A 27,719-nucleotide genomic window follows, 5' to 3' on the forward strand; every position below is an offset into this window, starting at 1 on the left:
CTGGCAAAAACACTTAGCAATGAGTTCAAAAGTGAACTGGGGGCCGCACAAAAAAGGTTTGATCAATGATGAAAGCACACAATGAATTGACTGCTTATGCAATAAGAAATCAATGTGCTTGTATGTGTTCACATTGTAGCAGCAGCAACAGCTAAGAAACCAGTAGCACAGCAAAGCTAGATCCACATCACAGCCTTTAAAACAGACTATAGAGAGGAGGAAAACATGCAATGTGGGATACACACACAAACAGTTAAAACATGCACGTGTGCACACGCCACACACACACACACACACACGCACGCCCGCCCGCCCGCACGCACGCACGCACGCACGCACGCACACACACACACACACACACACACACACACACACACACACACACACACACACACACACACACACACACACACACACACACACACACACACACACACACGCGCACACACACACACACACACACACACACGCACACACACACACCTTCCTCTGATGGTTTATCCAACTCAGCCTGATGGATTCCTCTCCCGTTGAGGAATTTATGAGTCTCGGCCTGAGGACAGGGCAAAGCCTGGGGCTCGCTTACAATATCAAGGTGCTCTAAGAGCATGTCTGTGGGCTGCTGATCAGAATCCTCCCCCTGTTGACCTGGGTGCTCCTCCTCAGGAGCTGCTGAGACTTGGGTAAATTCCACCTCCTCCTCCTCCTCCTCAGGGGGAGTAGGGACAACCTCTAGTCTCTCCTCTTTGGGAAGGGGAAGACAGGGACAGGACAGGGAGATGGACATGGATAACACAGACAGGGCTTACTACACAATGGGATAACACTGGTGAGACACTTTCAGCTCTGTCGGAGGCAATGACTTACAATATAATGTGGCTTTAAAATATGGTGTTTTTGTAAACATTCTAACACAATTAAAACTTATCTTTAAAGAATGCAGACAAAAATCAATACATTAATTGTAGTGATCTTCTGCAAGTATTCCTGCAATTACAGGTAAATTCATGAAAGGACTATCACATGAAATACCGGGTCTGGTAAGTTTAGAGGAATGTACAAAAGACGTGCTCAGTTGGAATTCCATGCAGCGTAATACAGTGACCAGCATTATGTGGGGGGAAGAGTTAGCGTGTGTGTTGTTACTGGTCTGTGCTGTGAGGAGCTGAAAGTCGTAATGTCATCTACAGCAAGTGTAAATAAACAGGTGAGAAACACAAAAGGGGAGAGCAGCAACAAGGAGAGAAAGAGAGAAGGAGAGAGAGAAAGAGAGAGAGAGAAGGAGAGAGAGAGGAGAGAGAAAGAGAGAGAGGGAGAGAGAGAGGAGAGAGAAAGGGAGAGAGAGAGGAGAGAGAAAGAGAGAGAGGGAGAGAGAGAGAGAGAGAGAAGGAGAGAGAGAAAGAGAGAGAGAGAGAAGGAGAGAGAGAGGAGAGAGAAAGAGAGAGAGGGAGAGAGAGAGGAGAGAGAAAGAGAGAAAGAGAGAGAGTGAGAGAGAGAGAGAGAAGGAGAGAGAAAGAAGGAGAGAGAAAGAGAGAGAGAGAGAGAGAAGGAAAGAGAGAAAGAGAGAGAGAGAAGGAGAGAGAGAGGAGAGAGAAAGAGAGAGAGGGAGAGAGAGAGGAGAGAGAAAGAGAGAGGGAGAGAGAGAGGAGAGAGAGAGGAGAGAGAAAGAGAGAGAGGGAGAGAGAGAAGAGAGAAAGAGAGAAAGAGAGAGAGAGGGAGGGAGAGAAAGAGAGAGAGAGAGAAAGATAAAAGAAGAGAAAGAGAGAAAGAGAAAAGGAGAGAGAGAGAGAGAGAGAGAGAGAGAGAGAGAGAGAGAGAGAGAGAGAGAGAGTGAAGGAGGTGTACATTTACAGAAAGAAGATGGGTAGAGTCTAGGAGATTGGGTAAGGGGTGACAGGTAAGGGAAACCGAGAGATCAACCATGCATAGTTCACAGGTGATTCTACAAAGACTAGACGCATTAAGGGTGCAGTGTTAGGGTGCAGTGTTAGGGTGCAGTGCAAGCCTACTGCTCTGAGCTGCGTGTGCAAAGCTGTCATCAAGGCAAAGGGTGGCTACCTTGAAGAATGAAAAATATATTTTGATTTGTTTAACACTTTTTTGGTTACTACATGATATATATATATATATATATATATGTGTGTGTGTGTGTGTGTGATATATAGACATTATGGACAGTATGTGAGTAGAATATGTAGTAATCTGTAGAATACGTAGGATATAATAGTATATGTACAGCAATAGTTTGATAAAATGGCCTTGACTAGAATACAGTATGTCCATATGAAATGGGTGAAACAGTATGTAAACATTATTAAAGTGACCAGTGTTCCATTATTAAAGTGACCAGTGTTCCATTATTAAAGTGACCAGTGTTCCATTATTAAAGTGACCAGTGTTCCATTATTAAAGTGACCAGTGTTCCATTATTAAAGTGACCAGTGTTCCATTATTAAAGTGACCAGTGTTCCATTATTAAAGTGACCAGTGTTCCATTATTAAAGTGACCAGTGCAGGGTTGAGTCACCGGGTAGTAGCCGGCTAGTGACAAGCAAAACACAGACACAAAGACAGGGAAACCAGTACCAGTTGAGCCATGCAAAGGAAAGACATGGCTGAGATAAATAAAGAAGGGAAGAAAGAGGAAGGAGTAGAAGAGCCGGTCCCATCATGCATCATCAACACCCAGACGAAGGTAAGGTGTGTGAGTGTGTTACCTCCCAACTGATATACACCTATCACTCCTGTCACGCACACACACACTCATCCTCTCACCCTGTCTCAAGAGTGTGTGTGTGTGTGTGTGTGTGTGTGTGTGTGTGTGTGTGTGTGTGTGTGTGTGTGTGTGTGTGTGTGTGTGTGTGTGTGTGTGTGTGTGTGCATGCTTGCGTGTTTGTGCACGTGGACAAGCCTCTGTGTGCATACTTTGCTCCATGGGTCCGATCTGCTCTGCCGACGGAGAGGGGGAGGGGAGGGTGGCAGGTTGGCAGAGTCCTCCACTGTGAAGGGAAAGAGACAGACAATATGTTGTCCTCACTGGTAAATCAAGGCAATTGTTGTCAGTAAGTATGCGTGGCATAGTCACATGACCTGTAACATCACCCTAATCAAATGTGTTTAAAGCCACAGTCTGGGATTAGAAAACACAATAAAATGGTGCCACTTTTGTTCTGGTACCACATCTGAGGGATTAGGACAGGGAGGTGGAACCCCTCTGAAACGGGATGTGTAGATGGATGTACCAAACCCAGACATCTGAGGGATTAGGACAGGGAAGTGGAACCCCTCTGAAACGGGATATGTAGATGGATGTACCAAACCCAGACATCTGAGGGATTAGGACAGGGAAGTGGAACCCCTCTGAAACGGGATGTGTAGATGGATGTACCAAACCCAGACATCTGAGGGATTAGGACAGGGAAGTGGAACCCCTCTGAAACGGGATGTGTAGATGGACGTACCAAACCCAGACATCTGAGGGATTAGGACAGGGAAGTGGAACCCCTCTGAAACGGGATGTGTAGATGGACGTACCAAACCCAGACATCTGAGGGATTAGGACAGGGAAGTGGAACCCCTCTGAAACGGGATGTGTAGATGGACGTACCAAACCCAGACTGTAGCTTTAACAAGCGGCAGAGAGCACTGGCACAACGTCAGTCACAGCTAAAGACAATCCTAACAGCCAAACGGCACCAACAGCACAATGATGATGTAATGGTACAGCCAGGGAAAGAGGCTTGACAGACACTTTATCTTACCCTGCAGTATGTCCCATGCCACTCACGGGGGCCAGCGGACGTTGGCTACTGTAGCCTGGTATGAGGCTATCAGTGTGATGCTGGTGCGTCATACCCTTTTCACACTTATCTTTCCACCCTGACACGGCTCTGCTCAGTAGTGTGAAACAAGATATTGTAGGGAACTCTGTCACTAAGGCCTACCTGAGGACAGTCTCCTAGTAGAGTCCTGCTTGTCCTGCTCCTGCTTGAGCACTGCCACCGCCTCTGCTGTCACCTTCTCAACTATACGGGCTGACACTTGCTCTGCACGCGGACACACACACACACACGTACAGAAACGCAGACACGCATACATATACAAGCAGAATTGCAGACACAGACACACATACACACAGCCAGACATGCAGACAAACAAACATTGAGACACATGCACAAGCACACAAACACCTACTCTAACCTCTGTCACTGAATGACTTCATACGTCACTGAAGAACGCCATCTTATTTAACGATGTCCATGTCCCTAAAAGGTGCCCTAGGCCACTGAAGCACCTGAGGCTCAGTTAATTACTCAACCTGAAGGACCATGCCAGTGTACTACTCTGTTACAGTAAACTCAACCTGAAGGACCATGCCAGTGTACTACTCTGTTACAGTAAACTCAACCTGAAGGACAAAACCAGGCCTTTACACAGTCACATCCTTCCTTATCAGCAAGTCGTATTGTAATCGTAAAATCAGCCTACTATACACGTCTACAGGTAAACCACCAACTCCAACGAGGTCCCTAAAACCCTATAGGGATACAGCTCCAGCTATTTCCCTCAGGGGCTCAAGGAAACCTCAACGAGGCTGCATGGTAACGCCCACCGCTTCAGTTAACATGTGGCTATACCCCCCCCAGCGCTCTCTCACCTGCTGTGGCAGCGTGTCCTCCGTGATAGCCGTTCTCTCTGTAAGAGGAGAAGCCGTTCTCTCCGTGGCCAGCGAGGGCAGCTGACTGGTCCTGGGCTCCGTTAGTGGGAGGGGCCCAGTGAGAGGAGCTGTTGTCCTCGGGCTGCCGACTGTCTGCCATGACAACTAGACACTGACGAGGAAAGAGAGGGGGGAAGGAGTGAGGGGAGAGAGGGGGGGGGGGGAAGGAGTGAGGGGAGAAAGAGGGGGGGAGGGGAAGGAGTAAGGGGAGAGAGAAGGGGGAGGAGAGGGGAGAGAGAGAGGGGGGAGAGGGGAGAGAGGGGGGGAGAGGGGAGAGAGAGAGGGGGGAAGGAGTGAGGGGAGAGAGAGGGGGAAGGAGTGAGGGGAGAGAGGGGGGGGGGGGTGAGGGGAGAGAGAGAGAGGGGGGAAGGAGTGAGGGAGAGAGAGGGGGGGTGAGGGGAGAGAGAGAGAGGGGGGAAGGAGTGAGGGGAGAGAGGGGGGGGGGAGTGAGGGGGAGAGAGAGAGAGGGGAAGGAGTGAGGGGAGAGAGAGGGGGGGAGGGAGTGAGGGAGAGAGAGAGAGGGGGAAGGAGTGAGGGGAGAGAGAGAGAGGGGGGAAGGAGTGAGGGGAGAGAGAGAGAGGGGGGGAGAGGGGAGAGAGAGAGGGGGGAAGGAGTGAGGGGAGAGAGAGGGGGGAAGGAGTGAGGGGAGAGAGAGGGGGGGAGTGAGGGGAGAGAGAGAGAGGGGGAAGGAGTGAGTGGAGAGAGGGGGGGGGTGAGGGAGAGAGAGAGAGGGGGGAAGGAGTGAGGGGAGAGGGGGGGAGTGAGGGGAGAGAGAGAGGGGGGGAAGGAGTGAGGGGAGAGAGAGGGGGAGGGAGTGAGGGGAGAGAGAGAGAGGGGGGAAGGAGTGAGGGGAGAGAGAGAGAGGGGGAAGGAGTGAGGGGAGAGAGAGAGAGGGGGGGAGAGGGGGGAGAGGGGAGAGAGAGAGGGGGGAAGGAGTGAGGGGAGAGAGAGGGGGAAGGAGTGAGGGGAGAGAGAGGGGGGGGTGAGGGGAGAGAGAGAGGGGGGGGGAAGGAGTGAGGGGAGAGAGAGGGGGAGGGAGTGAGGGGAGAGAGAGAGAGAGAGGGGGAAGGAGTGAGGGAGAGAGAGAGGGGGGGGAGGGGAGAGAGAGAGGGGGGAAGGAGTGAGGGGAGAGAGAGGGGGGAGGGAGTGAGGGGTGAGAGAGAGAGGGGGTGAGAGGGGAGAGAGAGAGCGGGGAGAGGGGAGAGAGAGAGGGGGGAGGGAGTGAGGGGAGAGACGAAGAGGGGGGTGAGAGGTAGGGGGTAGCGGTAGAGAGAGAGGAAGAATGAGGAGAGGGAGTGTGAGAGAGAGAGTGTGAGAGAGAGAGAGAGAGAGAGAGACAGAGAGAGAGAGAGAGAGAGAGAGAGAGAGAGAGAGAGCATATAAGAGGTTAAAGCGATAAAAAGACTGGCAGTTCAAATCAATCAGTAAATGACAATGCAGTATTGCACAACCCCCACACCAAGCCTCTATCAGGCACAAAGGGACACTTCCTAGTGTCCTCAGTATAGAATCTGCCTGGCACATACTTGGCATACCTAGGGCCTAAGGCAGGGGTAGGCAACAGGAAAGGGTCTGGAAATCTGTCACTATATCGAGGTATGACACCAGTTTGAGCTCAACCAGCACGTAGACGAAATGGCCTTGTCTCTGCTCAACATCCCACATCCCACTGGGTGAGACAGGGACAGAGGCCTGTGAGAAAGGGCACAGGAGGTTGGTGGCACCTTAATTGGGGAGGACAGACTGGAACGGAATGGCTGGAACGGAATGAGTGGAATGGTATCAAACATGGTTTCTATGTGTTTGATACCATTCCAGCCATTATTATGAGCCGTCCTCCCCTCAGCAGCCTCCACTGGGAAGGGGTTTATGTTTGAGGAAGGAGGTTATGTTTAAGGAAGGGGGTTATGTTTGAGGAAGGGGATATGTTTGAGGAAGGGGGATATGTTTGAGGAAGGGGGATATGTTTGAGGAAGGGGGTTATGTTTGAGGAAGGTGGTTATGTTTGAGGAAGGTGTTTAGTTTGAGGAAGGGGGTTATGTTTGAGGAAGGGGGTTATGTTTTAGGAAGGGGGGTTATGTTTGAGGAAGGGGGATATGTTTGAGGAAGGGGGATATGTTCAGGAAGGGTGATATGTTTGAGGAAGGGGGTTATGTTTGAGGAAGGGGGTTATGTTTGAGGAAGGGGGTTATGTTTGAGGAAGGGGTTATGTTTGAGGAAGGGGGTTATGTTTGAGGAAGGGAGTTATGTTTGAGGAAGGGGGATATGTTCAGGAAGGGGGATATGTTTGAGGAAGGGGGTTATGTTTGAGGAAGGGGGATATGTTTGAGGAAGGAGGTTATGTTTGAGGAAGGGGGTTATGTTTGAGGAAGGGGGTTATGTTTGAGGAAGGGGGTTATGTTTGAGGAAGGGGGTTATGTTTGAGGAAGGGGGTTATGTTTGAGGAAGGGGGTTATGTTTGAGGAAGGGGGTTATGTTTGAGGAAGGGGGTTATGTAGGGTGAATTAAGGGGACATCCAGAGGAGGACTAGTATAGAAGGACTAGCTAGACACATCCTCATAAGGCTGTGTGGAACATGGACCACCTGTCTCACTCTCAATCCTAACATGCTCAAATCAACAACAAGAACAAGGGCTACAGTCTGATTCTCTGCCCTCCTCCTCATGTCTGCTCTTGTACACTTCCCCTCGAGGATCTAAAAGGAAGGGACTGTTGTGAGGTAAACGGGTAAAACTACCTCAAGCCATGTTTGCACCAATCCAATGCCTTTAAATGCATAAGGGGGGGTGAAGAAATGCGTACTTCTGGAGAAGGGTAGAAGAATGGGAAGGCAGACAAGGATTTATTTCAGTCACTCAGTATTGTAAATAACAAACACATTAACTGGGCTCTGCAGCTTTTACAATTCAATTGGGAGTTTAAAGAGAAACAGATTTGATTTGTCTCGTGCCCTCTCGCCTTAGCAGTAAGAATCATGCATATTATGATACAGTGGAGAGACCAAAATGAGAAGAGTCAACACAGACACACAGAGACACCCTAAGGAGACGGTTACCATGGTAACATGCCCTACAAGTCAGCTGGGATCCCACAGATGGCCCAGACAGGCGTCTAAGTACATACATACACACACACACGAACGCACGTGCACGACACGCACACCTCGCCCATCTGCACATGGCAGGGAAACCACAGCTCTCATTATCTGTGATTCCCCACATCATCAGATGTAGTCAACCCTCAGTCAGAGAACAGACCAGATGTAGTCAACCCTCAGTCAGAGAACAGACCAGATGTAGTCAACCCTCCGTCAGAGAACAGACCAGATGTAGTCAACCCTCAGTCAGAGAACAGACCAGATGTAGTCAACCCTCAGTCAGGGAACAGACCAGATGTAGTCAACCCTCAGTCAGAGAACAGACCAGATGTAGTCAACCCTCAGTCAGAGAACAGACCAGATGTAGTCAACCCTCAGTCAGAGAACAGACCAGATGTAGTCAACCCTCAGTCAGGGAACAGACCAGATGTAGTCAACCCTCAGTCAGAGAACAGACCAGATGTAGTCAACCCTCAGTCAGAGAACAGACCAGATGTAGTCAACCCTCAGTCAGGGAACAGACCAGATGTAGTCAACCCTCAGTCAGAGAACAGACCAGATGTAGTCAACCCTCAGTCAGAGAACAGACCAGATGTAGTCAACCCTCAGTCAGAGAACAGACCAGATGTAGTCAACCCTCAGTCAGAGAACAGACAATATGTAGTCAACCCTCAGTCAGGGATTGCGGGAGACACAGACGTCGGTATTTCCTCTTAGGAATCGGGCAAAGAAAGTTATACTTTCTAATGTGCCACCATTCGTTAGAGAAGTGTTGGAGGGAGAGTTATCTCGTCATGGTCAACTTGTATCTACAATAAAAAAAGGTTATTTCTGGATGCAAATCTCCTTTGTTGAAACATGTCGTGTCTCACAGGAGACAAGTGCACATGATTTTAAAGAAGGATACTGACCAACTGAATTTAGCGTTTAGTTTTAAGATTGGCGGATTTGATTGTGTTCTACACTTCTACTGAATCAATGAAATGCTTTGGCTGTGGAAGAGAGGGGTATTTGGTACGTTGTTGTCTCGAGAACCAGCGCGCAGAGCCCGGTAGCAGCTCTAGCGGGGGTGCAGGTAATGCACCACCGAGAAGGGATGAACGTGAGACTGAGACCGGGGTCGCTGAGTCGGTGCTGGAAAATGAAAGTGGAGTTCAAGAGGAGATTGAAATAATGGAAAATTAAGCAGCTGTGTTTAAAGTACCGATGATTAAGAGGAAGAATTTAAGGGGTGATGAAGGTTCTAATTCTAAGAGGAAGGTAGAGATTGATAAATCAGTTGAGGTTTGACAAGCCCTGAAATCGCTAGACTCAAGAAAGCTGTTATGAGAGTGACAAGTGATTTAAATTCTAAAGGAAATGGAAGAGTTCAGTCACAGCCTTAACTTTGTAAAGAGATGTGTTTTCTGTCTCGTTCTCTGTATTTGTTTTTCAGGCATGAGTAGTTTTAAGATGTATTCTTTAAACGTAAATGGGGCGAAAGACGTATAGTCATAAAAGCTCAAAGAGTAGGGGTGTGGCTATCCTGTTCTCAAAAGGCTTTTGCCTTCGGTTGAAGAGGTAGTTGAGGGAAGGTTATTAAAAGTTAGGTATGAAAACATCACTGTGTGTATATAAATGTATATGCCCCAGTAGAGGCAGAGACATCAAATACCATTGAGAAATGTAACACTAAGGATTATTTATTTATTGCTGGGGATTTTAACTGCACAGTCGGCGATTTAGACAGAAACCACAAAGAACCTCATTTAGCCTCAAGGACCTTTTTAAAGCGCCTTATTGTAACACATGAACTGTGATATTTGGCAGAGCCAACATGGAGGCACGAGACAGTACACATGGGCCCAAGTGAGAGAGAACACAATCTCTCTGGGAGAGGTGGAGAGTTGGAGAGGTGGAGAGGTTTCTGGGAGAGGTTTCTGGGAGAGGTGGAGAGGTGGGAGAGGTGGAGAGGTTTCTGGGAGAGATGGAGAGATGGAGAGATTTCTGGGAGAGGTGGAGAGGTTTCTGTGAGAGGTGGAGAGGAGAGGTGGAGGGGTGGAGAGGTTTCTGGGAGAGGTGGAGAGGTTTATAGATGGAGAGGTAGAGGATAGAGGATAACATCTCTAGGGACGTCTCTAGGGCTATTGGGTTGAATGCTGGTCTAATTTCAATTGATCAGGTGAAGGAAATTTGACTGAGTTGAACATCAATACTTATGGCACACCTTTGAGGCTTTTGGTTTCAGCTCTGGTTTTATTGCCATGATCAGGGTGATATATGGTGACATTGAAAGTGTATTGAAAGTTAACGGTGGTTTGAGTGCTCCTTTTAAAGTGTGTAGAGGTATTAGGCAGGGGTGTTCGTTGTCGGGAATGTTATATGTAATCGCTATAGAGCCACTACTAAATAGCATTAGAAGTCGCATTGAAGGAGTGTACAGTACTTTTCAGGGGATATTCCTCCCATTCGTCTCTCTGCCTATGCTTATGATGTAGTTATTTTAGTGAAAAATCAAGCGGAGGTCGATAGTTTGAGTCTCGTGATTGATCGGTTTAGGGGAATATCCTCTGCAAAGATAAATTGGGGGAAATGGTCTGAAGGGATCATGGGTTTGCAGGGGGGCTGGAATGGTGTAAGGGAGGTTTTAAGTATCTTGGAGTGTAGATAGGGGATGAGGGGACAATGGAAAACAATGTAATGGGGAGGTTGAAATGGTGGAAGAGAGGATGAGGAGATGGCATTGGTTGTTATCTCATATGTCACTATTATTGTTAACAATGTGGTTGGAGTATAATAAAGGTGTCCAGAAGAGAGATTTTTTTTTTTAAATACTTGAGTATAAAATAAAGGTTTTATAAAAACTAAACTCCTCTCTCTCTCTCACCCCTTCCCCCCTCTCTCTCACCCTCCCTTCCCCCCCTCTCTCTCTCTCTCTCTCTCTCTCTAACCCCCCTTCCCCTCTCTCTCACCTTCCCTTCCCCCCTCTCTCTCTCTCTCTCTCTCTCTCTCACCTTCCCTTACTCTCTCTCTCTCTCTCTCTCTCTCTCTCTCTCTCTCTCTCTCTCTCTCTCTCTCTCTCTCTCTCTCTCTCTCTCTCTCTCTCTCCCCTCCTATCCTCTCCTCTCCTCTCCTCTCTGTGGTCCTGGCAGTGTAGAAAGGATTTCACAGTGAACTAGGCCAATGTCTGCTGTAGTGGAGTGGAAGGAGGTGGTTGAGAGGATGAGATTTCTCTGTGTGATCAACAGAGGAAAGAAAAGCCCTACTGCGACACACACAGAGTGAGAGAGAGAGCGAGAGAGAGAATCGAAGCCAAAGGAATGTCTCGCCTGGCTGTTGCTAAGGAGAAAGTGTGGCTTGCTGAGTCTACCTTTACAGTACACCGCTAGGGAGATGATGAGGAATTAGCATCTCATTGACCTGATAAGGAAAGGCTGTTTCCATATCATTGTGATCCAGTCATGCTAACATTATCTGACTCCCCCCTCCCCGTCCCCCTGTCCATGCTCACCCCCTTTACAGCACAAAAACACTCAAACAAGCAGTGCGAGAAAGAGGGATAGTGCCTAACTGTCTAACAGTCTAATACCTCACATTCCATTAGAAGCTGGCGGAAAATCTCTTTTCATTCCTTTGTACTGTGAGATGAGACGATATCAGACACACATAGAAAGGACGATCATAACCAGAAAATCGGCTTTTCTTCCTGTCATCTCTGTTCCTGTCATATCTGCTATAGTGCCATTTTTTTCTCCATATAAGCCTTAGTAAACAGTGCAGGCAGTATGCAGGCCAGGGGACATGAGAATGTCCTGTCCTATCACTTCTAACACTGATTGGTCAGACTGGGCTATTTCTCCCTGGTTGGAACATGCAGGGTCTGGCTATCATATGCCAGCAGATACAGTACACAGAGTGAGGGATAGGAGAGAGAGAGCTAGAGAGAGAGAGAAATAATGATGGTTGGATGAAGATGGTTTGCTTTTGGGCGTGGCAGGACAGGAAGCCTCAGGGGCTTTCTGAGTTCCACTCAGGTCAGTAGGCATCATAAGCTCCCTCCCTCCATCTCTCTCTGCCTCCCCTCTATAGTCCCTCTATTTCCCACCCTTTTCTCCCACCACCACCTTCTCTCTCTCTCTCTCTCTGTCTCTCACCCCCCTCTTGCCCTCCCTCTCTCCCTCCATTGTCTCACTCTTTTCACCCTCATCTTCTCCCACTACCTCTCTCTATGACCCGTCTCTCTCTCTCTCGCGCGCGCTCTCTCTCTCTCTCTCTCTCTCTCTCTCTCTCTCTCTCTCTCTATCTCTTTCTCTCTCTTTCCCTCTCTCTTTCCCTCTCTCTCTGTGACCTCTCTCTCTCACCATTTCTCTTTCAATTAAATTCTCCCTCCCTCCCTCCCTCTCTCCCTCCCTCCCTCTCTCCCTCCCTCCCTCCCTCCCTCCCTCCCTCCCTCCCTCCCTCCCTCCCTCCCTCCCTCCCTCCCTCCCTCCCTCCCTGTCTCCCTGTCTCCCTGTCTCCCTCCCTGTCTCCCTCCCTCCCTCCCTGTCTCCCTCCCTGTATCCCTGTCTCCCTCCCTCCCTGTCTCCTGTCTCCCTCCCTCCCTCTTTCATAAGCCCTGTCCTCTTCCCGCTCCTCTACTGGGGCAATCTTTATGCCTCCCTGAGTTCTGTTCATCAGAATGTCAGCCGCCATTTAGGAGACAGAATTCCTGCTAGTGCCAGCCCATCACAGTAGCTCAGATCAACCTGCCCCTGTAATCCTTGTGGTTTGTGAGGACAACGTCTTGTGGGGACGGAGTGGTCATAGAAGGACATACTGTACATAGGTCCTTACATCAACCCTGGGTAGCTATAGATTTAGATTCAGGGTGTGCAGATGTGTAGGTTGTCATGAATGTTGTTCTGGAGGCAGCTCTGCTTGTGGTCTCTAGCATTAAACCTAATGCCTAACCCTAACCTTATATTAAGACCAAAAGCACATTTATGATTTCATAAATCTTTACAATTTAGCCAATTTAGACTTTCCAGCTGGCCCATCTAGTGGAAAGGGCTCAGTTCTGCCTCCAGGGCTAGACTCATGACATTAAATGTCAAACTGCTGCAGATGTTCACCTTTGTCAAGGTTTAGGATAATACCATCTCACACATTTATGGTGACTCAGCAGAGACAGATAGTAGAATACAAGGCAGAATGGTAGTAGAATACAAGGCAGAATGGTAGTAGAATACAAGGCAGAATGGTAGTAGAATACAAGGTAGAATGGTAGTAGAATACAAGGCAGAATGATAGTAGAATAGAAGGCAGAATGGTAGTAGAATACAAGGCAGAATGGTAGTAGAATACAAGGCAGAATGGTAGTAGAATAGAAGGCAGAATGGTAGTAGAATAGAAGGCAGAATGGTAGTAGATTACAAGGCAGAATGGTAGTAGAATGCAAGGCAGAATGGTAGTAGAATAGAAGCACAGTGAAGTGTGAATGAACAGCATTCAACAAGGAGTGAGGTGAAACATTCAGGACGCTACTGTACACGTCAGACAATCATCAATCATATCTGTCAGTGCCTTCAGAAAGTATTCATACCTCTTGACTTATTCCACATTTCGTTGTGTTACAGTCGGAATTCAAAATGAATTAAACACTATTTTTATCTCGCAATACACACAATACCCCAATATGACAAAGTGAAAACGTTTTTTTGACATTTTTGCACATGTATTAAAAATGAAATACAAAACAATCTAATTTACATAAGTATTCACACACCCTTTGGCAGTGATTACAGCTGTGAGTCTTTCTGGGTAAATCTCTGAGAGCTTTCCACACCTGGATTGTGCAACATTTACTCATTATTATTTTCAAATTTTTTCAAGCTCTGTCAAATTGGTTATGCCAGGGTATTACACCAGGGTATTAACCAGGGAATTAGCCAGGGTATTAACCAGGGTATTACACCAGGGTATTACAGCAGGGTATTAACCAGGGTACTACAGCAGGGTATTAACCAGGGTATTACAGCAGGGTATTACAGCAGGGTATTACACCAGGGTATTAACCAGGGTATTAACCAGGGTATTACAGCAGGGTATAACAGCAGGGTATTACACCAGGGTATTACATCAGGGTATTAACCAGGGTATTAACCAGGGTATAACAGCAGGGTATTACACCAGGGTATTACACCAGGGTATTACCGCAGGGTATTACACCAGGGTATTACACCAGGGTATTAACCAGGGTATTAACCAGGGTATTAGAGCAGGGTATTAACAAGGGTATTACAGCAGGGTATCACAGCAGGGTATAACAGCAGGGTATTACACCAGGGTATTAACCAGGGTATTAACCAGGGTATTACCGCAGGGTATAACTGCAGGGTATTACACCAGGATATTACACCAGGGTATTAACCAGGGTATTACCGCAGGGTATAACAGCAGGGTATTACACCAGGGTATTAACCAGGGTATAACCGCAGGGTATAACAGCAGGGTATAACCGCAGGGTATTACAGCAGGGTACTCTTTAAACCAGGGTATTGCACCAGGGTATTACACCGGGGTATTACACCAGGGTACTCTTTAAACCAGGGTATTGCACCAGGGTATTACACCAGGGTATTACACCAGGGTACTCTTTAAACCAGGGTATTGCACCAGGGTATTACACCAGGGTATTACACCAGGGTATTACACCAGGGTATTACAGCAGGGTATTACAGCAGGGTATTACACCAGGGTATTACAGCAGGGTACTCTTTAAACCAGGGTCATATTCAGAAAGGCACATTATAGCAAAAAGTGATCTGTGTTCTGATTGGATAAGTTCGGGTTCTAGAGCTCCGCCTCATTGTTTCAATACATTTTGTCCCTACTGAACACAGCCCAGGTTTGACGTCAGCACAAGGTGAAAGTAGAGAATTTATAATGTTCCCTGCTGTTGCTGCATTGCAGAGCTCTGTCTCCAACTGCAGCCAGTCAGCCAGTCAGTTAGTCAGACAGCCAGTCAGTCAGCCAGTCAGTCAGTCAGTCAGTCAGCCAGTCAGCCAGTCAGTCAACCAGTCAGCCAGCCATGTCAGACAGCCAGTCAGTCAGCCAGTCAGGTCAGTCAGGTCAGCCAGCCAGGCCAGTGAGCCAGTCAGGTTAGACAGTCAGCCATGTCAGACAGCCAGTCAGTCAGTCAACCAGTCAGCCAGCCATGTCAGACAGCCAGTCAGTCAGTCAGCCAGCCATGTCAGTCAGCCAATCAGCCAGCCAGGCCAGTGACCCAGGCCAGTGAGCCAGTCAGGTTAGACAGTCAGCCATGTCAGCCAGCCAGTCAGGTCAGTCAGGTCAGCCAGCCAGTCAGTCAGCCAGTCAGTCAGCCAGTCAGGTCAGCCAGCCAGTCAGGTCAGTCAGGTCAGCCAGCCAGTCAGCCAGCCAGTCAGGTCAGTCAGTTAGTCAGACAGCCAGTCAGTCAGTCAGCCAGTCAGTCAGTCAGTCAGCCAGTCAGCCAGTCAGGTCAGCCAGCCAGTCAGGTCAGTCAGGTCAGCCAGCCAGTCAGCCAGCCAGTCAGGTCAGTCAGGTCAGCCAGCCAGTCGGGTCAGTCAGGTCAGCCATGTCAGCCAGCCAGTCAGCCAGTCAGCCAGCCAGTCAGCCAGCCAGTCAGTCAGGTCAGTCAGGTCAGTCAGGTCAGCCAGCCAGTCAGTCAGGTCAGTCAGGTCAGCCAGCCAGTCAGCCAGCCAGTCAGCCAGCCAGTCTGCCAGGTCAGACATGCCTTTCAACCAAACAAAGACCTTAGTGCAGCAGTCTACTGTAGGACCTTGCATAACAACAGTAAGAAAGTGACAGCCTGAGTCACTAGCCATTACAGTCATTAGGCCTGCAGGATAGTTACTTACAGTTATTACCCCCGAAAACTGAGTGTGTGTGTGTGTGTGTGTGTGTGTGTGTGTGTGTGTGTGTGTGTGTGTGTGAGTGTGTGTGTGTGTGTGTGCGTGCGTGCGTGTGCGTGTGTGTGTGTGTGTGTGTGTGTGTGTAGATGGCCAGGTATGACCAGGTGGTGTCTACTCCACGGGTCAGACAGACATATATGACATGACCAGAGGCCATTACAGTCCCACTAATGGACGTCAGGCTAAGTGACATCAACAACTCAATAATACCTTGTTGCTGGTCAGTGTTGAAGGGAATAGAGCCAGTCATGGCCTCTCTGGTTGGACTGTTAACTCTGGTCAGCTTGGACTGTTTCTAAACTTTGATTGGTCAGGTTGGTTTGTTTCTAAGTTCTGATTGGTCAGGTTGGACTGTTTCTAAACTTTGATTGGTCAGGTTGGTTTGTTTCTAAGTTCTGATTGGTCAGGTTGGACTGTTTCTAAACTTTGATTGGTCAGGTTGGTTTGTTTCACAGTTGTGATTGGTCAGGACAGGAGCAGATCAGTTATAGTGCTGTTGGGCTGTCAGGCCAATAACCTACACTGGGATTTGTTTTCTGTTGGCTGGGGGATTACTGGTGAGAGAACAGGTTTATACTGTCCACACTCACAGGCAAATCACACATCATTGCTGTCAATAACCTTCTGGCCATGAGAAAAACACTGCTGCTAACATTTCAACATTGAGTAAGTGCCAGTAAATGTCTACAACGTATCAATAAAACCTTAATGGATCCTCAACATGTCAAACAGAATGGAGATTGAGAAGCAACAGGACAGACTATGACTGGATCTGCTAGTATAAGGAATATATCCTACATCCTCTAACACATCCATGTTATCAAGGACTCAATTACCCACAATACCCCTTTACCCTCATTCTAAATGGTATTATACACACGATTACCCTCTGTCCCTTTCTAAACCCTGGTAACTACAGTACTGGTACACCTGAGCAGAGCCACTTAACCATTACTACTGAGGTCTGATGACTCATGGAAGAGCATTCTGGGAAGGTTCAAACACTCCTGCTGCTCTACAGAATGAACTCTGATTGCAGTAATGATGAGTCATAATTATGTGTTCCAGAACCATATTGGAAATAAATGTTGTTTAATAATTGAATGTGTTTTCCTCTGAGGAAAACAAATCAATCAGTGTTTTACTCTGAAGAGACACGCATGAGACAATAAGCAGAGATATAAACAAAAAACATGGATATGCAAAAGAAATAGATGTTTTCTTGTCACATACACCAGATAGTGAAATGTGTTGTTTTACAGGGTCAGCCATAGTAGTACAGCACCCCTGGAGTAAATTAGGGTTAAGAGCCTTGCTCAAGGGCACATCGACAGATTTACAGGGTAACTGGAGTGAACTATGGGGCTATAGTATGGACAGACATTATCTATGGCTACATATGCAATCAGTGATCTCTGTGTTTAGTCAAATAAACATACAGATGTAGGGTCTTAATTTGATCCCTCTTTTGTTGCTGAGAATGTCTCTGCACAGCAGGAAATGCAACATTGTAGTATATTCGAGGTTTTAAAAGGCTTTTAAAGTTTGTGATTTCCACCTTAAAATGTCAGATTTGATTTGCCCTAATGAAAAATGTATCAACCCCTACAAAATAACGTCCATTAATTATAATCCACAAAATAATTTACATTTCCTGTTGCTGCAGGATTATTTTTCAAATAAAGATCCTACATCTGTACCATCATTTCAGCTAAAGCTCTCTTTACAAGTGTTTGTTCTCTCTGGTCTTACCTGATCAGTTGCTGATGGACTTAACCACTTCTGAACACAATGGTAGGAATCAGAGGACAGATGTGGAAAACCTCCTGGTTACACCTATAGGGAGATAGAGAGAATTAAGAATGCTAGAACAAACAGAGAACAGTCATAATACACACACACACACACACACACACACACACACACACACACACACACACACACACACACACACACACCTGTTGCCAGATCACCATTCCCCCTACTCTAAATCATGTCCGTGGTTAAGTGGCTAGATACTGTACCAGACTGACAGTATGTACTGAATAAGAGAGGGTAGTCTACTCAAACACAATGGTTGGATTAATGTTGCTGGCAGACTTATGGAGGACTACAGGTTAAACTGATCAGTGTTTTCCCTGAAGCATGCTACTTAAACTGCAGTGTGGAGCAGTGGGCCAAGGCTGGAGGCTTTCATGTAGAAACCTCCTAGTTTGACTAAGAGTGTTTGTGAGTGATCCTATCTACTCTGTCTTGGAGTAATTCGCCCGGACTGTATTAAGCATCCCAATCTCTATAGCAGACTTCTATGGGTAGTACAATGGGACAGAGGGGCAATCCACAATTACTACAACAAGTCCTCACATTATCCACCAGTGACGAGGGGCCCATGTGAGCACGTCCACCACAGATAAGAACAATGGGTTTGTTTGGCCCCAGCGACAGACAGACAGTCTGGTTCTTAGGCTGGGAGTCTCTTCGGGGAGCTGGTTCTACATTCATCACCCCAGCACAGTCAGGGGCCCCTGGCAGGACCAAGTGCAACATGGCCATTCACACTGACCATCACAGCTACAGGGGAGAGGGGAGAGGGAGAAGACAGGAAGAGGGGAGAAGGGGATGAGGGGAAGGGGAGAAGGGTGACACAACCAACCCGACCAGGCCTGGGGATGTAGCCTTGTTTTTTTGCCAGAAATCCCCAGCAACATGTCAAAGTGAGTTTAGGTTTCTAAAGATTGTCCGTATTCACACAGGGGATGAGGAGAGACGAGGGGGGGGGGGGGCGTAGAGAGGAGTTTGCAAAGAGAGGAGAGAGAGAGGAAGAGAGAGACAGGGGGGAGATAGAGGGGAGTAAAGAGAGATGGGGAAGGAAAGAGGGATGGGGGAAGGAGAGTGAGAGAGGGGGAAGGAGAGTGAGAGAGGGGGAAGGAGAGCGAGGGGGAAGGAGAGAGGAGAGAAAGAGAAAGGGGGGTAAAGAGAGATGGGGAAGGAGAGCGAGGGGGAAGGAGAGAGGAGAGAAAGAGAAAGGGGAGGAGAGAGTTGGGGAGATAGAGAGATGGAGAGAGAGAGATGGGGTGAGGGAGGAGAGCGTTGGGGAAGGAGATAGAGAGGGGGTGAGGGAGGAGCGAGGGGGGGATGAAGCAGGCAGGCATGCAGGCAGGCAGGCAGGCAGGCAGGCAGGCAGGCAGGCAGGCAGGCAGGCAAGCAGGCAGGGAGGGATGGAGGGAGGGAGGGAGGGAGGGAGGCGGGGGAATGGAGGGAAGGCATAAAGAACTGTGATGGGAGGGAGGGAGAGCTTGAGGGAGAGCTTGAGGGATTGTGAGGGAAGGTGAATGGAAGGGAAGAGAGAGAGATTTGGGGACATCTGCTCAGAGCAGCCATGACAATCAGAGATCACAGGAGCAGACAGACAAAGTCCCCTTCACCGAATTCACCACAGCCAGCCTGGTTCAGTGATGGCTTGAAAGGTTCCAGGCTCACAGCAACAGCAGCCATTGTTTTGGCACAGAGAGAGTCAGTCAGGTACAACAGTAGCTGTCAGTGAGCCTTGTCTTGGTCTGTTGCTAAGTGTTAGATCTCTAAGTTTAGAAAACACAAGCAGACAGATGGTTGTAGGGACATGCTCCCTAGCTGGACATATTTTGCTCTAGACTGGTTTCAACTTGTCTAGCCTCACCATCATCATCAATATCATCATCCTCTCCATCTGTTGTCATTGAGTAGTGATTTGCACTAACCAATATGCTTGATCATTTATATGAATGAGAAAACACAGCAATAAACATATTAGTTTAAGTGTTGACATGGAGTCATTTATCAGACACTCTTATCCAGAGACACTTACAGTAGGTTGTGAGTGCAGACATTTTCCTACTGTTCCCCCATGGGAATTGAACCGACAACCCTGGTGTTGCATGTGCTATGCTCTACCAACGCTTTTACAGCAATAAACATATTAGTTTAGGAGATATAGCCTTTGCAGAATAATGATTGAGTGAGATCTGTCTGAAGTGTCCAGGCCAGACTAAGTCTGTGTTGCTCCAGACCTGGAGGTACAGTAAATCATATAGGAGATCTACTCAGAGAGACTGTGCATTCTGTCCTTCACTTAACCTTCGCTTCGCCCACATCCCTCATCTATAATTCAGTCAGCCAGCCCCCTTGTCCCCACGGACAGACTCCAGCTTCCCGCAGGCACACACACACACACACACACACACACACACACACACACACCCTGGTGTTTGTTTAATTCATCAAACCACCAGTCAGAGTTAAATCAACTGGGGATTGTGGTTGAAATACCACTGCAGAGGGGGTGATAATGGTGTGTCCATGTCTGTCCATTAGGGGGGTGATAATGGTGTGTCCATGTCTGTCCATTAGGGGGTGATAATGATGTGCCCATGTCTGTCCATTAGGGGGTGATAATGATGTGTCCATGTCTGTCCATTAGGGGGTGATAATGATGTGTCCATGTCTGTCCATTAGGGGGTGATAATGATGTGTCCATGTCTGTCCATTAGGGGGTGATAATGATGTGTCCATGTCTGTCCATTAGGGGGTGATAATGGTGTGTCCATGTCTGTCCATTAGGGGGTGATAATAGTGTGTCCATGTCTGTCCATTAGGGGGTGATAATGATGTGCCCATGTCTGTCCATTAGGGGGTGATAATGATGTGTCCATGTCTGTCCATTAGGGGGTGATAATGATGTGTCCATGTCTGTCCATTAGGGGGTGATAATGGTGTGTCCATGTCTGTCCATTAGGGGGTGATAATGATGTGTCCATGTCTGTCCATTAGGGGGTGATAATGATGTGTCCATGTCTGTCCATTAGGGGGTGATAATGATGTGTCCATGTCTGTCCATTAGGGGGTGATAATGGTGTGTCCATGTCTGTCCATTAGGGGGTGATAATGATGTGTCCATGTCTGTCCATTAGGGGGTGATAATGATGTGTCCATGTCTGTCCATTAGGGGGTGATAATGATGTGTCCATGTCTGTCCATTAGGGGGTGATAATGATGTGTCCATGTCTGTCCATTAGGGGGTGATAATGGTGTGTCCATGTCTGTCCATTAGGGGGTGATAATGATGTGTCCATGTCTGTCCATTAGGGGGTGATAATGATGTGCCCATGTCTGTCCATTAGGGGGTGATAATGATGTGTCCATGTCTGTCCATTAGGGGGTGATAATGATGTGTCCATGTCTGTCCATTAGGGGGTGATAATGATGTGTCCATGTCTGTCCATTAGGGGGTGATAATGATGTGTCCATGTCTGTCCATTAGGGGGTGATAATGGTGTGTCCATGTCTGTCCATTAGGGGGTGATAATGATGTGTCCATGTCTGTCCATTAGGGGGTGATAATGATGTGCCCATGTCTGTCCATTAGGGGGTGATAATGGTGTGTCCATGTCTGTCCATTAGGGGGTGATAATGATGTGTCCATGTCTGTCCATTAGGGGGTGATAATGATGTGTCCATGTCTGTCCATTAGGGGGTGATAATGATGTGTCCATGTCTGTCCATTAGGGGGTGATAATGATGTGTCCATGTCTGTCCATTAGGGGGTGATAATGGTGTGTCCATGTCTGTCCATTAGGGGGTGATAATGATGTGTCCATGTCTGTCCATTAGGGGGTGATAATGATGTGTCCATGTCTGTCCATTAGGGGGTGATAATGATGTGCCCATGTCTGTCCATTAGGGGGTGATAATGTTGTGTCCATGTCTGTCCATTAGGGGGTGATAATGATGTGTCCATGTCTGTCCATTAGGGGGTGATAATGATGTGTCCATGTCTGTCCATTAGGGGGTGATAATGATGTGTCCATGTCTGTCCATTAGGGGGTGATAATGATGTGTCCATGTCTGTCCATTAGGGGGTGATAATGATGTGTCCATGTCTGTCCATTAGGGGGTGATAATGATGTGTCCATGTCTGTCCATTAGGGGGTGATAATGGTGTGTCCATGTCTGTCCATTAGGGGGTGATAATGATGTGTCCATGTCTGTCCATAAGAAATGAACTGCATTGATCCACTGTTGCCTTTGAAGTTGCCTTTGAACTCAATCAAATTCACATTTATTTATAAAGCCCTTTTTACATCAGCCAATGTCACAAAGTGCTGTACAGAAACCCAGCCTAAAACCCAGGCAGGAACCTAGGAAGAAACCTAGAGAGGAACCAGGCTTGGAGGAGTGGCCAGTCCTCTTCTGGATGTGCCGGGTGGAGATTATAACAGAATATGGACAAGAACATGGACAACTCTGTTGGAGCTGTCATCTGTCTGTCTACAAAGTACGGAGCTGTCATCTGTCTGTCTACATAATATGGAGCTGTCATCTGTCTGTCTACATAATATGGAGCTGTCATCTGTCTGTCTACATAATATGGAGCTGTCATCTGTCTGTCTACATAATATGGAGCTGTCCTTCTGTCTGTCTACATAATATGGAGCTGTCCTTCTGTCTGTCTACATAATATGGAGCTGTCCTTCTGTCTGTCTACATAATATGGAGCTTTCATCTGTCTGTCTACATAATATGGAGCTGTCATCTGTCTGTCTACATAATATGGAGCTGTCATCTGTCTGTCTACATAATATGGAGCTGTCATCTGTCTGTCTACATAATATGGAGCTGTCCGTCTGTCTGTCTCTACTATGGAGCTGTCTGTCTCTCCCTTCTACGGAGCTGTTTGCCTGTCTGTCTCTACTATGGAGCTGTCTGCCCGTCTGTCTCTACTATGGAGCTGTCCAACTGTCTGTCTCTACTATGGAGCTGTCGGTCTGTCCGTCTCTACTATGGAGCTGTCTGTCTGTCTCTACTATGGAGCTGTCGGTCTGTATGTCTCTACTATGGAGCTGTCCGTCTGTCTGTCTCTACCATGGAGCTGTCTGTCTGTCTCTACTATGGAGCGTCCGGTCTGTCTGTCTGTCTGTCTGTCTGTCTGTCTGTCCTATGGAGCTGTCAGACAGCTCCATATTCGAGACAGACTGTCTGTCTGTCTCTACTATGGAGCTGTCTGTCTGTCTGTCCGTCCGTCCGTCCGTCTGTCTGCATAATATGGAGCTGTCCATCTGTCACTACTGTGGAGCTGTCTGTCTGTCTACTATGGACTTCAAAAATAGAGTACTGTAAGCTACATAGAAGCTCCATTGGGCATGAGCTGATTGATGTTCTACTACCATGGCCATTGGCCAATATGGTCAACACTGTAGCTAACACATTTAAGGTGGTCAAGTCAACAGCTGGACATACTGTAGCTACAGCTACACATCTATAGGAGACCTACACCAGTAGATCCCTACAGTAGACCTACACCAGTAGATCCCTACAGTAGACCTACACCAGAGATCACTACAGTAGACCTACACCAGTAGATCCCTACAGTAGACCTACACCAGTATATCTCTACAGGAGACCAGACCAGCAGATCCCTACAGTAGCTACATTCATCTACAGGAGACCTACACCAGTAGATCACTACAGTAGACCTACACCAGTAGATCCCTACAGGAGACCTACACCAGTAGATCACTACAGTAGCTACATTCATCTACAGGAGACCTACACCAGTAGATCACTACAGTAGACCTACACCAGTAGATCCCTACAGTAGACCTACACCAGTAGATCCCTACAGGAGACCTACACCAGTAGATCACTACAGTAGCTACATTCATCTACAGGAGACCTACACCAGTAGATCTCTACAGTAGCTACATTCATCTACAGGAGACCTACACCAGTAGACCTACACCAGTAGATCCCTACAGTAGCTACATTCATCTACAGGAGACCTACCTACACGAGTAGATCCCTTAGAGATCAGATCTACTGTTTGTAATGAGTCTACTGGGGCTGACTCAGTCATTGGAACACGCAAGATTCGGGAGCGCACGCACGCACACACACTGCAGCAACCTAGCCAAATGTGCCGCTTATCTGACTTCAACCTCATCCCCAGATTATTCTCTCCTCAACAACCTACACATTCCCCACACCCCCCCACACTCCCCACACACCTCCCCCACTCCCCACACACTCCCCACACACTCCCCACACACTCACCACACTCCCCCCCCGCACACACCTCCCCCACACCCACCACACTCCCCACACACTCATCCCCCCACACTCCCCCCACTCCCCACACACCTCCCACACACTCCCCACACACCCCACACACTCCCCACACACTCCCCACACTCCACAGACTCCCGTCTCTTCTCCTTATCCCACTCCTTGTCTTATAAATCAACAGCATTCTATCCTCTCCTCCCCTTCTTCCCTCTCTCCCAATCCTCCCTGTATCGTCAGGAGAGTGCCTGGTGGGACATAACTGAGTGGTGATGGATTGAAACGTAATCGTTCTGACAGGCAGCTCACAGGCCACTTGTAAAGGCACTGTATAAGCACGCAAGCGACCCACTGCCCACACACGGACACACACACACAGACAGGCAAGCATGCACGCGTACATGCATGCACACACACACATATGACATGCACACACACATCAAACAACAACAAGAAACACTCACCCACAAGTGATCATACACACATACACACACATATGATGTGCACACACACATCAAACAACAACAACAAACACTCACCCACAAGTGATCATACACACACACACACACACACACACACACACACACACACACACACACACACACACACACACACACACGCACACACGCACACACACACACACACACACACACACACACACACACACACACACACACGTCCAGCCATACACTGTACTAGCAGGTACACACACTGTACTAGCAGGTACACACACTGTACTAGCAGGTACATACACTGTACTAGCAGGTACACACACTGTACTAGCAGGTACATACACTGTACAGGGCCTGGAGGCAGCTCTACTTCAGAGAGTGGCCAGGTGTGAGAGGCCTGGTGTGAGTGGCCAGGTGAGAGAGGCCAGGTGTGAGTGGCCAGGTGTGAGTGGCCAGGTGTGAGAGGCCAGGTGTGAGTGGCCAGGTGTGTGTGGCCAGGTGTCAGAGGCCAGGTGTGAGAGGCCAGGTGTTAGTGGCCAGGTGTGAGAGGCCAACATTTACAGTGAGACATATGGTCTGCAACAAAATATTCAGTACAGAAATAATGTATAGCACCTGGTATTCCACATGATGTCATCCCCTACTCATCGACTGTACAACACACTGTATCATTAGATCACACACTATGTTGGTGGAAGTCATGGCACAGAACACATATTCATTGTATTTCAATGGACCGTTGGCATCACAAAATATATTCTCATGAATGGACAATAAAGTTTGGTATCCATACAGGCCATTTCTGCAACATGCTTCATGTTGTCTGTTGGATAAGTCCATGTTTTGAAACACAGAAGCACTGGGACATAAACATAACAATGGTCCTCTATCCCAGCACTTAGTTAGTAATGAACCACCAACACAGAGCCCGCCCTGCTGCCAAGCTGTGACCTTCCTCCAAGGGCATGGGGTTGGCACCATGCCCCCCGCCTGGGTGAGGACACCCTGCTGGCATAGGGAGAGGGACACAGAGGGGCACTGCCCTGTTAGCAGAGCATGGGTGAGATAGAGAGGGAGGGAGGGAAAGGAACACAGGGATTTGTTTGTGTCCCAAAATGGGTGCGGGGGGGACACAGACGTCCCCCTCTGCGTCCCCCCAACCCTCTACTGCGTTCGCGTGTCAGCGTCTGTTTGTTCACAGGAAAGAGAGGTTGCCTCAGAGCATACCAGAGAGATAGAGAGAGAGAGAGAGGGAGAGAGAGAGAGAGAGGGAGAGAGAGAGATGAGAGGGGACTGTGGATGTGACAGATGTCCTACCCTGGTGGCTCTGCATGTACCGCTGGGGAGGGTGTGTGGTGAATGTGGGGAAGGAGGGAGTGTGTCTGTGTGGGTGTGTGTATCGGAAGGATGCAGTCACAAAAGGACACACTCACAGACACACTCATAGACACACAGAGACACACACAGACACAGACACACTCACAGACACAGACTAGTGCTGAGCGATTATAGTGCTTTTTGAGGTTGGTTCGATTTTGGTTTTGATAATTGTTTTGAACATTAAATGCACTATGAATTATGTGGGTTGAATGCTGTAACAACACAGCACATAAACAATGAATAAAAGTCCCATGATGGTAGTGACTGACCATTACTGTGCATCACTTATTTTGGAGAGATTGGAAACCCAAATTGGTCTACACGGACAAGTTCTGGCCTGGTTTAGATCTTATCTGTCGGAAAGATATCAGTTTGTTTCTGTGAATGGTTTGTCCTCTGACAAAACAACTGTACATTTCGGTGTTCCTCAAGGTTCCGTTTTAGGACCACTATTGTTTTCACTATATATTTTACCTCTTGGGGATGTCATTCGAAAACATAATGTTAACTTTCACTGCTATGCGGATGACACACAGCTGTACATTTCAATGAAACATGGTGAAGCCCCAAAATTGCCCTCGCTAGAAGCATGTGTTTCAGACATAAGGAAGTGGATGGCTGCAAACGTTCTACTTTTAAACTCAGACAAAACAGAGATGCTTGTTCTAGGTCCCAAGAAACAGAGATCTTCTTCTTAATGGTTGTACAGTCGTCTCAAATAAAACTGTGAAGGACCTCGGCGTTACTCTGGACCCTGATCTCTCTTTTGAAGAACATATAAAGACCATTTCAAGGACATATTTTTTCCATCTACATAACATTGAAAAAATCAGAAACTTTCTGTCCAAAAATGATGCAGAAAAATTAATCCATGCTTTTGTCACTTCTAGGTTAGACTACTGCAATGCTCTACTTTCCGGCTACCCGGATAAAGCACTAAATAAACTTCAGTTAGTGCTAAATACGGCTGCTAGAATCCTGACTAGAACCAAAAAATGTGATCATATTACTCCAGTGCTAGCCTCCCTACACTGGCTTCCTGTCAAAGCAAGGGCTGATTTCAAGGTTTTACTGCTAACCTACAAAGCATTACATGGGCTTGCTCCTACCTATCTCTCTGATTTGGTCCTGCCGTACATACCTACACGTACGCTACGGTCACAAGACGCAGGCCTCCTAATTGTCCCTATAATTTCTAAGCAAACAGCTGGAGGCAGGGCTTTCTCCTATAGAGCTCCATTTTTATGGAACGGTCTGCCTACCCATGTCAGAGACGCAAACTCGGTCTCAACCTTTAAGTCTTTACTGAAGACTCATCTCTTCAGTGGGTCATATGATTGAGTGTAGTCTGGCCCAGGAGTGGGAAGGTGAACGGAAAGGCTCTGGAGCAACGAACCGCCCTTGCTGTCTCTGCCTGGCCGGTTCCCCTCTTTCCACTGGGATTCTCTGCCTCTAACCCTATTGCAGGGGCTGAGTCACTGGCTTACTGGGGCTCTTTCATACCGTCCCTGGAAGGGGTGCGTCACCTGAGTGGGTTGATTCACTGATGTAGTCATCCTGTCTGGGTTGGCGCCCCCCCTTGGGTTGTGCTGTGGCGGAGATCTTTGTGGGCTATACTCAGCCTTGTCTCTGGATGGTAAGTTGGTGGTTGAAGATATCCCTCTAGTGGTGTGGGGGCTGTGCTTTGGCAAAATGGGTGGGGTTATATCCTTACTGTTTGGCCCTCTCCGGGGGTGTCCTCGGATGGGGCCACAGTGTCTCCTGACCCCTCCTGTCTCAGCCTCCAGTATTTATGCTGCAGTAGTTTGTGTCGGGGGGCTAGGGTCAGTTTGTTATATCTGGAGTACTTCTCCTGTCCTATAGTGAATTTAAGTGTGCTCTCTCTAATTCTCTCTTTCTCTCTTTCTTTCTCTCTCTCGGAGGACCTGAGCCCTAGGACCATGCCCCAGGACTACCTGACATGATGACTCCTTGCTGTCCCCAGTCCACCTGGCCGTGCTGCTGCTCCAGTTTCAACTGTTCTGCCTTATTATTATTCGACCATGCTGGTCATTTATGAACATTTGAA

The 27,719-nt window shown here is 47.9% G+C and overlaps 1 protein-coding gene across 1 annotated transcript in view; it reads right to left on the minus strand.

The window, feature by feature from the left end:
- The window catches only part of LOC139402718 (microtubule-associated protein 2-like), a 50,850-nt gene that overhangs the window by 22,547 nt on the left and 584 nt on the right, over positions 1–27,719 (minus strand). Inside the window, 6 exon segments of the mRNA XM_071146618.1 lie at positions 484–744; positions 2,926–2,961; positions 2,964–2,999; positions 3,945–4,046; positions 4,658–4,829; positions 17,478–17,561. Of these exon segments, the coding sequence (XP_071002719.1) occupies positions 484–744; positions 2,926–2,961; positions 2,964–2,999; positions 3,945–4,046; positions 4,658–4,817 (595 nt within the window). The 5' untranslated portion in view covers positions 4,818–4,829; positions 17,478–17,561.

This window comes from Oncorhynchus clarkii, unplaced genomic scaffold (genome assembly GCF_045791955.1).
Source record: "Oncorhynchus clarkii lewisi isolate Uvic-CL-2024 unplaced genomic scaffold, UVic_Ocla_1.0 unplaced_contig_3541_pilon_pilon, whole genome shotgun sequence".
NCBI lineage: Eukaryota > Metazoa > Chordata > Actinopteri > Salmoniformes > Salmonidae > Oncorhynchus > Oncorhynchus clarkii.